Here is a 15,000-nt window from a genome sequence, read left to right as displayed (position 1 = left end):
GTAGAGTTTTATTGGCTGATTTTTTTGTGCTAGTATTATACATTTTTTATCATTATTCTTCTTATTTAAGCCTGATTTACCCCATAATTTCCCAGATATACTTCATGCCCTCCCCTACTAACGGGACTATTAAATCAAGATTGTCAATGGAGAAATGGTACTCAATCTCCTGAACGATTCATTCGCAGAAGAAACAATTGATGAAATCTTTGGATTCACAGTTTACGCACATTACATTCCACATTAGTATACCAATGGAAATAATGCTATAACCCACTTCTAAGTGCTAAATGATTCAAATCACACTCCAAGAGCTGTGTGTACTTGTTGCGAGTCCTTTCCATCACCCTGGCCTTCGCTCATTACGGCAAGTTTGCATCATCCGGCCCTCGACTCAGATTTTTGCATTACGGGACTAACGTCATCCAGATTGTAGGGGTTAATGGGTAGGGGTTGGAGGGCAGCAGCCCCCCATGGTGAGGTCACACTGAGTCTGTGTATATTATACTTTGCCCTGCAATTTCTCTGGTACCCTTCATGCCCTTCCCTGCTATAGAGGCCAAGAATGTTGGGGTTTAGGGGGTTTCCATGTGATAATTTCTATATATTTAGATAGAAGAGAGTGAGAGAAATCGAGAGGAATCCATCAATACCAAAGTTGTCCCAACCTGTTAGATGGAAGTATTCAATAAAATTTCAATAAGTTATCCATCACATCCATTTTGCCCTCTTTTGCAGCTGGGTGAGCAGGATGAGATAAAATCACAGCAGCATTTTTATGTAGACAGTGGCAATTGCAGGTAACCATATGAAATTGATAGGTAACTTTATGGCCCTTTATTGTAGTTATCAAAGGGTATTTTTGTTTTTGTCAGTTGCAGGTAAGTTATCTATGCATTAGAAGAGTTACAGAATCTATTCATCATGTAAAAAAGACAACAGTATGATAAGATAGTGCATATTTATTTTTGCTCTGGTTGCATTATGGGCAGTGAAGGCTTTGGAGGTTCCAAACACAGCCTTGTTGTCCTGCTGGTTCTGACAGGTTGCCAAGAGGAGCAAGATAAGGAGTTCCAAATGCAGCATGAGACCTCCACACTTCATGCTTAGGCAAAGGCTAACAAATCTTCTCAGTGTCAAGGATTCCTCAGTATACTTGAAGTATCATGCAGTTGTTACACGCACACATACACATGATAAATTAATGAAATAACATCTGCAGCACCTCATAAATGGTGGAAAGCTGTCGATCATTGCCGGAGTGTGAAGTATTGAGACTTGTTATTGTTATAGCATTGTGATGACAATCAGGTATTTACATTAAACAGTGCATGGGATGGTTACCTAAATGAAAAGCAAGACACTTTTCATCCATGGCATTTCCAGGGCAAATCAAAAGTAAAAAAGATATATAGATACATAACAGAGGTCAGACATTATCAGCCAATCTAAATTAAAGTTGCTTATCCGCATAACTCATTACTGCTCTTGTGAAAATAATTATTTTTTAATGACCAGGACCTGCATTTACATATAGATGTATTTAATGTATTCTCTTAACCCCTTACTAATGGGAACGGCTATTGCCATCATGATGTAATGATGTATGGCGTGTATATACATCATGACTCACTCTAGCGAGTGAGCTGATGGGCTGGCTGTACATAGCACACACCCATTCAGAAAGGATAGACTGTTGCATGATAATTATGTCACAGAAAATTAAGAGTTAATAATGTTATATTTCTTTAATGTGTTTTGACATTTATTTGTATAATTCTTTGCACTAGCCTTATGTGCATGTGCTTACAAGACTTTGACTTTTGATAGTGTCAGGAAAATCCATTCCTTGACAATTGCTGACTAGAAATGTTTCAGTTTCAGTGTTGTCTATAGATTTTGCAGAAAGAGTGGTTAGATGCCCATAGAATTTTCCAAAGTTGGCCTTCAGTGAACACATCTGTATACCATCATTTTATGCTTAGATCTTCGAAGTTCTATCAGCGATATGGTGCTTATGATTTCTTTGAGGAGGCTTTTGATTATATCAAATAGTGTTGCAAGTGTTTATTGTAACTATTGTTTTTTTTTTTTTGTCTATCCTAAGATGTATGGTTATCTGTAATTAACAATGTTAGCTTTACCTTTTACATTAAAGATTACTTCAATATCTGAGACCTGATATTGGAGGGTATTGTATGGGATGTGTACATTTAAGGTATTTTTAATAAATTTTAATTAGCCTTTTGTTCTTACAATTGCCATTATGCGTGGCTTAGATGTGGCAGTCGTGTTATCTTTCAAACCGAATATATTTTTCCAATAATTGCTCAGAAGTGGTGATAAAACTATTAAAACCAATGGATTGCATGTAATGTATACAATGCCTCTATAGTGCTTTTAGTGCATGGAAATAGGCAGTTGACAATAGCTAAGCAAGGCATGAAATGTGATAGGGTAAATAATGAAAAAAAATTATGACAAGGGTTAAGTGGATTATGCTGCATTCAGAACTCCTTGTCTTTCTCATCCAGCGACTTGTCAGAACCAGCAGGACAACAAGGCTGCATTTGGAACCTCAGGGCCTTTATTGCCTATAAGGCAACCAGCTCGAAAGTGAGCATTATTATTATTTTTTTTTTTTTTTTTTTTTTTATCATACCGGTGTCTATTTTAAACGCTGCATAGGTTTAGTAACTCCTTTGATGCATAGTTATCTTACATGCAACTGTTCAACACAAAAATACCTAGTGAAAACATTAATAGAGGACCATGGTTACCTATCAGGATCTTATAGTTGCCTGCAACTGTCATTGTTTACATATAAATGCTATTGTGACGTCATCTTGTCATGCTTCCCCAGCTGCGAAGGAGGGCAAGATGGATGAGATGGACAACTTGTCCAGGACGCCAAAATAGAGCTAGTTGGACAAGGAGTCTGAACACAGCATTAGTATCGTAGAGTTGAAGTTTATGTAGGATCAGTGAAAAAATAATGAATGGAAATTCTGTTATTATCACACAAATAAAGACAAATTATGATATATAGGTGGCTCTTTTCCCTGGAATTATCCATATAAGCAAATTTTACTGAGGTTTCCCCAGAGACATGGCAGCAACCTATGCACATATTGACACTCCAGCAAAGGCTAGCAAGCTTTTGCCATGTTCATTCTGTGAATATAGAGCTGGACCGATTTTTTTTTTTTAAATGATAAATTACCATTGAGGTCTACAGTATCTGTCTCAAGAATATTCATGTCACTCTTATATAACCATTTTATTAGTGTTTCTCTCCGTCAGATCCTCATTTATGTTTCCAGGCGACTTAGAAACTGTGTTGGGTATGCATCTCCATGTCCTAATCTTAGGGATCAAGTTATATTTCACTTTGAAATAGATTATGAAAGGGAGTGTATGGAGGTGGTGCTGAAATTGGTGATTGGATCTAACTACTGCCAACCATAGTGGCGTAAAGAATTAGGGCTCACCCCCAAAGAAAATTGAAATTAATTCTTGTTCATGCATAAAATAGGGGGAAATGGGAGACCAAAAAAGGTCAGTATTTAAGAAAAAGAAGTCAAAAAAAAAAAAAAAAGACAGTTATGCCATGTAATGTATACCTGCAGGAGGGAAAGATAAAGGAGACTTTAAAAAATGAATAAACATAAAAAAGGCAACATGGGTAACAGCCATACTTAATTACACCTATTGTTATATAGCATTCTGTAAAGGTAAATACATTTACCAACTTTTAGCATGTGGATATTATTCTGCCAGAATGTCAGTTCTCCTCCAGGTGTCATGGAAGCTAGTGTAGCCTACCCCTGCAACCTGCAGTATGGCATACTCCCCCCAGGTTGGGTCCAGGTCCACAGCCTGTCCTCTCGCCCTCACCATCAGCAGCTTCTCGAAGACGCATACCGAGACCTGATTGGTTGACACCGGACACCGCGGCTCACCTATTGGACCGCAGGCTCCCCTCATTCCTGGGTAGCTGGCACAGCTCAGCCCCACTTAAACTCCGGCACCCGGGCCAAGTTCAACACTCACAATCCTCCAGCAGAGCAAGACACAGCCAGCAAGCAGCAACAAGGCCTACCCAGGCCTTAGCCGTTGGGGGAGCCGCCCCGGCTCTGCCTGTCGATCTCCAGCACCCAGCCATACCTGTGGGCACTCTCACCCACCCACAAAAGCTCCTTAAAGAGATGATTGACACCAGTTTATGACGGATGCAAATCCATTGCCATACTGGTGACTTTCCGGAGTGACACAAATATCCAGCCTTCTGGAGTAACATGGCTATCGCTCACTCGTATAGCTCCCTCACTGAAGGGGGAGTACCTGTAGCCGACCTCCACAACCTGTAGCGCTGGTTGGGTCCAGGTCCACAGGTTGGGTCCAGATCCACAGTCTGTCCTCTCGCCCTCACCATCAGCAGCTTCTCGAAGACACATACCGAGACCTGATTGGTTGACACCGGACACCTCATGGCTCGCCTATTGGACCGCAGGCTCCCCTCGTTCCCAGGTAGCTGGCACAGCTCAGCCCCACTTAAGGGGGCCGTCGCGCTCAAGAACAAAGTTCGTCAGTTATGATCGGATATTCATGATTTTTAAATATGTTATACATAAGTATAAAGTGATAAACACCACCAAGTTTCATATAATTTGGCTTATAAATAAGAAAGTTATTAATGAAAAACAAGTTTTTGAACAATCACAACCTCTTTATAAACGCACTTATCCATTGAACAAACTTATTGAAAAAATTACCACCTATAGTCTATAGCAATACCTATAATTTGCAAAGACCGGAGTTTTAAATTTCGTTTTAGTTTAGTGGGAATTTATTTTTTTTTCTAAATGTCTAGTCTTATGAACATCATGATATGATATATGGACTACTATTACCTAAAAAGAAAATTTTCTCTAAGAAAATCATCGCAAATATATTCAGCTTTTAAATTATCTAAACCCCATTAAAATCGCCCAATTATTTATGGATGAATTTTAAAAATGCTGACAAATGTTGACAAAAGTGTAGTTTTGAGATAACGGGCTCCAAAATTTTGGATTTCCCTCATTATTTTTTTTTCTTCTTTTCTTTTTTTTATTTTTTAGAGATGTAGTCATAACTCCTTTAATTTTACATATTTAGCAAAAATATTACGTCACGAGATTGCCAAAGCCCACTAGATTACAGGAGATAAAAAAAAAAAAAAAAATTGAGTATATTTTAAAAATTTCATTGTGACGGCCCTCATAAGCTCCGGCACCTGGGCTGAGTTCAACACTCACGATCCTCCAGCAAAGCAAGACACAGCCAGCAAGCAGCAACAAGGCCTACCCAGGCCTTAGCCATCGGGGGAGCTGCCCCGGCTCTCCCCATCAATCTCTAGCACCCAGCCATACCTGTGGGCACTCACACCCACCCACAAAAGCTCCTTAAAGAGATGATTGACACCAGTTTATGGCAGATGCAAATCCATGGCCATACTAGGGTTAAAGTGGACCCTAGCTGTGTCTTCAGACTGCTAAGTCCTTCATATGCTCATTTTGTGCCACTGGTATGCCTTACATGATTATGCCTCTGGCACTAATAACACCATGCATAGTACTTCACATTTGAGCAGCACTTATTCCATTTTACTGTAGTTTCGCATGGCATATATTTTTTTAAAGAAAGAAGCATGGAAACTGATTTACCAATTCAAAATTATTAACGCTAGTCTGATGAGGCATTGATATGAGTGCAGATCATCAAATTCAAATTAGTCATTTCTTGTTGATTTGTTTTTGGCAATAGAAAATGAATTATGTGATAATTAACTCTGAATATTTTATATGAAATCTCTAATATGACTTTTGATGACTATAGATATTGATGCAGACAATATTTTTGATTGCACCCTAGAAAGCCTGGAGATACTCGAAGAGAAACATGCTCTATGTTGTATTATTGCTGGCTCCCCTCAGCCCCACAGATTTTGCACCAAAGTGACTGATTCTGCCCAGATAGCCACGCTTACAGCCAGACCTGTGTGTACACAAGACCAGTTGAACTGTACCTTAAACAAAGGGAAGGGAGGCTGAAGGGAGACAAAATTATTGCAAATGGTACTAGCATAATGTATTATTGTATTTTGCTTCTACCCACTCTAGTTATATAGGGGTAATATCTTATTATCCAGGAGTGCTCTATGACTGTTGCCATGAGTAATAGATATTTAGGCCAAGTCTCAAAAGGATGGTATATTGTTGATAAAGACTATCCTTTCATCATTAGATATTAGTATCATCATTACATTCAAATACTTTTTTATTCAATAGTACTGTTCCAGTGTTCTATATTAGTTTCAGTATTGCTTGTCAAGATAAAGATTGCTGAAAGTATCCTGAAATGTTTATGAAATGCTACCAGTGCTTTTTTAATTTTGTTATTATTAAGCTGTTATGGTCAGTACTACTACTATTATGCCTCGTCTTATTTTCAAATCATGTAATTGGAAAGAGGCTTCCTGTTTTGACTCGCTTTCAAAGGCTAGTAATATCTAGATGAGGATTTGATGGATAATATAGGCAATATAGGGATGTAGTGGAACATAGAGGTTGATCTCAAAATGAGTAGGAAAATATCATCCAAAAATTATGGAATTGAAAGTAAATACAAAGATGCATTTGAATATGGGTGTTTCATTTCATACTACCAACTGTATTGATATTTTAAAAATTTATTTGTATTGTTACTATTCACCCTATTAACTCTTTATATAATCCATCCATCACTGGCATTCATTGCCACCCTTTTGCCAAGCCAGGCTCTGAAACAATATGTTTGTAGTACGCTTAATGTGCAAGTTTGGTAAACCTTTGTGTGAGTTTTTCTCTTGATATGATTTTGGTCTTGGATTTGTGGTTGGCAGTATAGAAAAGTTTTACAGGTATGAATAATGAATGGTTTTGGAAAATAAACTTATGAATGATGTTTTGCCAATAATAAAGTTGGACTTGATAAAAAGTTTTGCAAATTGCATATGTGGATAATGCCCTACATCACTATTTATAATTATAAGATATTTTTCAGGTAGCATTTGTATCTTGGCTTACAGCATAACTGATCTAAGCTTTATAAAAAGATTATGATAAATAAATGAGACTTGGAAATTATTACATGGATGAATTATTTGGTTGGTTAGTCTGTTGAAAGAGAGAACCACAAAAATGAGTGAGTCAGCAGGCCATAGCTCCAATTAAACAATGTTCCCTTGGCCTTAAAAAAGTCTCACTCATTGAATCTGTTCTCTGGTTTTTACCACAAAGTAATTCAAGTTATGAGACATTCTCTAGTGTGAATTGATTAAAAGGTGTGATATAACTTGTGTAACTATTTGTACATTTAACATTGCTTGAAGTGACAGTAGTAATGTGTTCCCTGGTTTCTGTGGGCAGTTTCTGATTTCACTCTTGTCTTTCAGAAGAAGGTGTGCAACCATTCAGTCCCGTGTTGGTGCTCACCCAGATTTCCCAGAATGAGTGCAGACGAAGTTATGAAGGATATGAAGGAACGGGCCAAGCTTCGCCGACAGCTCCTTGCTAAACAGGTAATTTAATGTAATTTTGTTGCTTATTAAGTTATTGTATGGGCTTTCATTTTAATTTATTATAATGAGGATGGCTTGTTTATCTTGGGGGAGTGATTGTTAAGGGTGTGAATGCCCACTGGTATAGGTGCCCAATGCTGTAGGTCAAGTGGAGTTTTACTGGGGAGCCTCTTTAGCACCCCTGGAGGTGCAGGAATGGGCAGTCCTTATGTCGATGCTGCTTGGTTGAGGAACTTCTCTAGTTGATGTGTTGATGATGCAAAATTGCTGGATCACGTGCCTTAAGTAGGCTGCAAATGTGCCAGAAAATTGAGAATGAGGGAAGCCTGCTTGAGCGGTCCAGTCAGAGAGCTGCAAGATTTCTGATATCAACCAGTCAGGTCTCAATAATGAATTGTGAGAAGTGCCTGCTGGTCATATATATATATATATATATATATATATATATATATATATATATATATATATATATATATATATATATATATATATATATATATATATATATATATATATCATCACATATATACAGCATTTCCACTTTCTCTGCAGTTGACAATACACAATGATTACATTTTACACCACTTCTTTATTAGCTGAATCCAGCATGAGGGTATACAGTTACAAAGACATGATAAAATAAGAAGGAATGAGTATGATTGCCTGTTAAAACTTGCAAGCAAGACCCAGCAGCTGATTCTGATGTACAGTGCCATCAAAACATGAATGGCTACTCCAGAAAACAGTTGGGAGCCAATGTGGTAAATTTGGAAATGCGCTTCAAAATCAAAGCTGGAAATCTGAAGGAACCGGATTATTGATGGCCGGATTTTTTAATGTCAACCTGTACCATTTCATTGTTTCTTTTCATTATTTGCTTTCCAGCTTGGGGTTGCCAGTGCAGATAAGCTTGGCCAGGCTCTTGGCAATATAGACAAGCAGCAAGAAGACCAGGACCGCATCAAACGTATGAAAAGGTCTCGGCAGCAGGAAGAGTTAGAGGGAGAGGAGGCGGCCAACATGGTGTACACAGACTCTTCTACATTCCTCAAGGTCCGTCTCATTTGAATGGATTATTGTTTGGTAAAACTTTCTCCCCCCCCCTTGCAGCAATACATTTGTTTGTATTTATGATATAGGTATACTCTATATATTCTATATATTTGGGATAAATAAAAAATAGTATATTATTGGATGTACCATAAAGTGCATTCATTCTTTCTCTATCACAAGGTAAGGCTTATGGTTTATAGTGTGATCATTTTTGTTTAAGTGTAGTTAATAACTTGGAACTCATTGGTCATGGATGAAAATTATTGCTTTGACAGGGATGAGAAGTCAGTTTCAATGGTAAAAGCAATCAAAGTATTATAAAAAGTAAATAGAGAAATAAGATAATCATTTGCTGTAGTTTTGCTTGAGCATCAACAGGAAGTGTATTTTGCAGAACTAGTCAACAAGCTAAAAAAGGAAAATAAATAAAGAAAATTAGCCAGAACAGTAAAGTAAAAATATTAATTATACTCTTATAATTGTATGATAAAACTTGGGCATTTTTGTAAAGAAAATACTTATTATCTGATAAGGAGATACTGATGGACAAACTTAATCATCAGTGAAGGAAGGGACCTTTTAATAGGGGAAGTAAATAGCAATAAAACAAAATATTTTTTATTCATTCTTTGTACTCACAAAAAAAGTATCTTTACTCTTTCTGACTTAAAAAATATGATACAACTAAAATGGTGGGAAAAGGTGCTGTGAGATTGACCTGATATTTTTATCCCTGCTAACATGATATGTATGATCCAAGTAACTTTAGTCCTAAATAAATTCCGTGGTACTTTTGATATTTCCTGTTACTGCCACCAGCTTGGCGAAGGCTGGCAAGTCTATATGGTATGGATGCCACTAATGCCCTGTTAGCTGGCATCCATCTGCAAAGTGCAATCACTCCCATGCTATAATTGCTTGGCCAGTGATGATATGATGATAGCAAATATGAATTTAGGGGAAGTATCTTTTCATGGTTGCCCAGACATCCTCAATGGGATTGGGATGTGTCAGTTTGGGTGGTTATAGCACAGTGTAAACTTGTAGTGTTGCCAAAACCTTGTCTTCATGACACTGCTTGTATGGATGGGGCTGTTATCCAGGTTGTGGAAAAATGACTTTGGCTTGGGGAACACCATGGCCCTTACAGATGGTAGAGACATCTCTTCCAGGATTTTCTCATAGGCAGACCCCTTAAAGCTTCCTAACCCTACTGCTGCGCATTCACCCAAACAGCCCGGTGGTGTTTGACAGTCTGTGTTTTTGCATAATGCCAAGTCCTGCCAGATATTGCCAACAGAATAAAAAGGGTCCATGTCCCTTGCAGTAGTTATGGCCTGTTTCATAAAATAATAAAAATAGATAACTAAGAAGAAAGTGACTCACGGTAAGGGAATATGGCAACTAACTATTGGCCACGCCCCTTTTCAAACCCAGTCAGCTGTGAGCGGTATTGCCACTGAGTATCAAATGGTTGTCATTAGGTCATGGTACTCATGAACTTCAGTGCATTTCCTATTTGTCTTTCATATGGCACTTTGATATATGGTTATGAAGAACATTTACATGATTTTCTCCATTGTACATTTAGAGTGTCCACTTCTGGCCTCGTCTCCGGTGGACCCAGTTTATTGGTGTTGCTGGAATCCAAAGGGACATGGTTGGCTTCAAAATAATAAACGATCTTGATATTTCTCTCAGAGTAGAATGCAGTTATAGAACTACAATTTGTCTGTGAGGTCTGCATTACTAATATTGCCATGATACGAGGCCCTAGCCATATCATCTCCAAAACATTATTCAAACACATTATGAAGCTCCATCTGTTCAAGTTTTGAAAATAACATTTAACAACATTTCTGGATCAACTAGCTATTCTTTCTGTTTCATCTACTTCTGAGTAAAGATATTCCTTTTAGCAGCTCTATATAGAACATCAGTTTGACAAGAGTGAATGCAGGAAATGAATAAAGAAATGATTAAAGTAATAATCTCTCATTGGCACTTATAAAGCAGTTCTTGGTGTGTAAGACTGACACTGGTATGAATTAATTGTAATGGTATAAGTTGATTTTTCAAGATGTATAAAGTTTACTGGGTTAGTTAAGGTTTTTAGTTTTTAGGTTTTAGTTATAATGTTTGTATTATTAGTTAACACAAAGAATATTCCTTTAGGGGGCATACTGTTTGAGTTTACAGTTTTTATGTTTATTTCTCTTACAGGGCACTCAGTCAGCAAACCCACACAATGATTACTGTCAGCACTTTGTTGACACTGGTCAGCGTCCTCAGAATTTCATTAGGGATGTGGGTCTCGCTGATAGGTTTGAGGAGTATCCAAAGTTACGGGAGCTTATTCGCCTCAAGGTAAGTAGTCATGTTGTTGAATGTGTTAATGCCAATAAGCTAGGATAGAATCATTTTTTTTATTCTCATTGAAATCTGTATTTTTGCTGTTTTCATTGTATTTGGAAATTGCTTAGGCAAGGTCATTCTTGCAGTACTCAGTATTTGTGAATAACTGTGGTGTGAAATCATATGATCATTCAGTCTGCAGTTAATCATGGGGCCCTGTGTAGTGTGCCACAACAACTAAATTATTCTCTAGTCTGCTTTGTTTGTTCTACTTTTCTCACATGTATTTTAGGGATAGATTACCATATATATGTTCATTACTGGATTTTCTTCTTGGGATTTTGTATGAAGTTTTTTCTATGGTTGATACCAAATGGCATACTATTTCAGCTGTTTTTTGTAGATGACAGTTTGTTTCCTCCTTCAGACACAAAATAAAGGGAACTAATATGTGTGACCAGATGGCAGATGATGCTACATGACAGTTTTTCTGTATTCTGCCTTATGATTTGTTTCCATGAATCTTTATATCAGTTTCAGTGTCAATCCTTTTCTCTGTTGGTTTGTCTTCACCGATTATTATATCTATTTCTGTGATTGCAAAAATGATCTGACTCAGGAATAGAATTAGAATATATGTAGGGTCTATATAAATACAGTAATTCTATAAAGATCTCAAGGCCAAAACTCAAAGAACAGAAAAAAAAGTTAAGGAAAATGATTAGTCTGCCATAAGTGTGTCATGGTTTAGCTGGCTTTCAAGGATTTCAGTGTAATGTCCTCTACTATCACCTGCCATTCTTCATAATAAAATTAAAGTTATGTCCAAACACCACATCAGGTTAGGGTAACAGGTGTTTGAATCTTTGCTGTCAGTAGTATGATGATACTAGCTAGTTTAAATAAGTACTAGCTTGTTTAATAAAAATTCACCTCTTCTACCAAGAAATGAGGTGTATTGGGAGTAGATCCTTGGGGAGGCTCCCAAAAATGGTCCTTTTTTGGGAATCACTGAATGATTCCATAAAGATGATGCATTGGTGATACTAGTGCTATCATTAAATACTGGCTGACAGTGCTTTGTGGCTTGTGCCAGCTATCTTCTTGATGGTTTGGCTGTTGATACTGAGTTATTATTACTATTAGTGCTTTTTATCTTTTCTCGATCTGCTTCTAGTACCTAAGCAGTTTATAAAAAATGATTAGCTGTAGTCAGGAATTTTATTTTTGTTGTGTATGGATATTGTTTGATAAGAAGAGATACACCTTGCAGACAAGATTGTAAAAGATGTGCACATTAGTTTTTATATAGTCAAAAGTCACCAATAATTAGTGTTATGTGGCAGTGATACAAATAACCAAAACTTTTTTTTAACAGGATGAGCTGATAGCTGCAACAGCAACACCACCAATGTACCTGCAGTCAGACCTACACACCTTTGACTGGCGTGACCTACCTGTCAAGTTTGATGTGATTCTTGTTGAGCCTCCACTGGAAGAGTACCAGCACACGGGAGTCAACAATGTGGAGTTCTGGGACTGGCAGAAGATCATGGACCTAGACATTGCACAGGTAATTCATGTGGCATTTGTTATCCTTAACCCATCAGCGACAGGTAAAAATTTTGTCAAGTTTACGTATGCGCCGGCTTGTTGGCGCGCACTGGCAGTTTCCCCTGTTTGCGCCCCGCTCGATCGGTAGTTTGCGAGTGACATAGAGCACCTAAAAGCTTTTATTTTGTGAAAATTTATAAAAATATTAAAATTTTGAATGTTTACCTTTACTTTAGGTGCCATTGCCTAAAATCTTTACCATATAAATGAAGCCACTACTAGTGGAGAAAAACAACCTCCGTCCGACGAGCCAGTAGCGCGGGAATGGGCATAGCATGATGCCCCCGGCGTTTGGTCCACAACAGCCATGGCATGTACGTACGTGACACCTGGCGCCAATGGGTTAATGAACGAATGACTAAATGACTTTTTTTTTTGCCAAGGAAGGAGTTAGGGGGTCTTGAATCTGTAGATTGTTCTAACTGTAGTACTTGGTTATTTCTTTTAGAAGCCATTGCTTCCTGTTAGAATGTTTTGGCTTGTATGATTTATGTGTTATTACTTTATGATTTTTATATTATTCTTATTATTGTTGATATTCTTATTACTATTAACATTATTATTGTTGTTATTATTATTACTATTACTATTATTATTATTATACTATTACTATTACTAGTATTATTGTTGTTATTATTAGTACGATTACTATTATTATTGTTATTATTTTTTGGGGTACTTTTGTTATTACCATTTTAAAAGTTATTACTGTTATTAGTATTACCAAGTTTTCCTTTCAATATAACAGGTAGCAGCGCCTCGCAGTTTTATTTTTCTTTGGTGCGGCTCCTCTGAAGGCCTAGACCTTGGACGGCAATGTTTGCGAAAGTGGGGCTTCCGACGCTGTGAGGACATTTGTTGGATACGAACAAATATAAACAACCCGGGACACTTGAAGAATCTCGAGCCAAAGGCAGTATTCCAGCGAACAAAAGTAAGACCATCTTTTAACACTAGTGATTTGAGTGTTTTTTTTTGTTTTTTTTTTCTACGTTTATTACAATGAAAGTAGTTATCATTTTTGTAATAGGAATTTGCTCAAATATTTATTATTTGATTATTGATGGATCCTGGTACTTATAATGAATATTTAGTGTAGTTTGTAGGCACTTTTTCCTTTTGAAAAACAGTGCCTGTCAGCTGTTGGTAATAACAGTAAGTTGTAATTATAAGTAATAATTTTTGTGAATGATTGGTGTGTGTTTTTGTGTGTATGTTTATGAGGTTCTTGCCATCTACTGGCTATGTAACTTTAGTTTGTGAGATGGACAATGTTAAAGATAGGCTTACAGTTTTGTGCATTTTATTATGATGGTTTTTTAATGATAAGGAAAAAATATCTTGCATCTGTCAGTTTATTAATCTCGCATTCAGAAAGAAATAGAAACATTGCCAAATTTCAGGTTTCATATATTTTTACATACAAAGGTTTTTATAAGTACTGCTGGAGTATCATATTAATATATCAGTCAAGAAGAGCAGTCTCTCATGATTCCAGACATATATGACATTCCATACTTGGGAGTGTGTAGTTAACCCAGTGCCAACGGGAAAATGGTGCGTACCCTTTGGCAATGCTTAGTTAAATGTTTCTGCACATAGATGCCAGTGCTTATCCACAAAGGAGGCAATCAGTAGATCTTGTGACCTCACTTTTCCTTGAAAAAATGGGAAAATGCTATCAATATTGACACTTATTTTTCTTATAAACATTATAATGACTATATTGTTACTGACATTACTAACAGCAGTATTAGATACTAATATTATAAATATTATAAAAAATCAAGGAAAAGGGTAAACAGGTAAGACAGGTAGTTTGAATAATTGTCTCACTGGTGACTTGGTACTGGTAAAAATGATTACTAAACTAACCAACACACAGTGGGCATGGCATGTACGCACATGCCATCCCCAGCAGTAAATGGTTAATATGTCCTCTGCTGTTGTTGATTGATACAGTTTTGTAGATGTAATTGTGATATTTTATATCAGTTCTAATAATGAAGAATTTCCCTTTGTATAGCTGGCAATACATGATTTTTGTATACTGCGTCATTACTGTGGCTGAATTTTGTGTTGGAGTTAGTTTGGTTAGCTACCACCAACCTGTCTGTCTTGAATTGTTTTAAAAATTTTGGCTTCCCTTAGAGAAATTGGAATAAAGTGACAGATGTTTATATTCATATCTTTTTCATTGACTGTAACTGTTTTATTCTTTATGTTTTCTTAGAGAGGAGTTTGTTATGCTCTTTTACCTATTGTGTTTAATGTGAGGCAGGGTGGTAAAGGAATCAGAGAAATAGATAACAGGAAGAGGATAGATGGAGAGGAAGAGGGAGAATAAGAAGGAAAGGGAGGAAAGAGGTAAGAGA

At 37.0% G+C, this 15,000-nt stretch overlaps 1 protein-coding gene across 4 annotated transcripts in view; it reads left to right on the top strand.

Annotated features, from left to right (window-relative positions):
- Positions 1-15,000, top strand: part of Mettl14 (methyltransferase like 14) — an 18,181-nt gene that overhangs the window by 1,485 nt on the left and 1,696 nt on the right. For 3 of the 4 annotated variants that reach the window (XM_070135948.1, XM_070135947.1, XM_070135950.1), the window contains 5 exons: positions 7,478-7,603; positions 8,489-8,656; positions 10,880-11,023; positions 12,390-12,584; positions 13,374-13,559. In XM_070135948.1, the coding sequence (XP_069992049.1) occupies positions 7,478-7,603; positions 8,489-8,656; positions 10,880-11,023; positions 12,390-12,584; positions 13,374-13,559 (819 nt within the window). The remainder of the gene's footprint in view (positions 1-7,477; positions 7,604-8,488; positions 8,657-10,879; positions 11,024-12,389; positions 12,585-13,373; positions 13,560-15,000) is intronic. The other variant, XM_070135949.1, reaches the window with a different exon arrangement.

The sequence above is a fragment of the Penaeus vannamei genome, chromosome 21 (assembly GCF_042767895.1).
Source record: "Penaeus vannamei isolate JL-2024 chromosome 21, ASM4276789v1, whole genome shotgun sequence".
Lineage (NCBI taxonomy): Eukaryota > Metazoa > Arthropoda > Malacostraca > Decapoda > Penaeidae > Penaeus > Penaeus vannamei.
The sequence above is the reverse complement of the archived record's forward strand: the minus strand, read 5'-3'. Positions and strand labels throughout refer to the sequence as shown.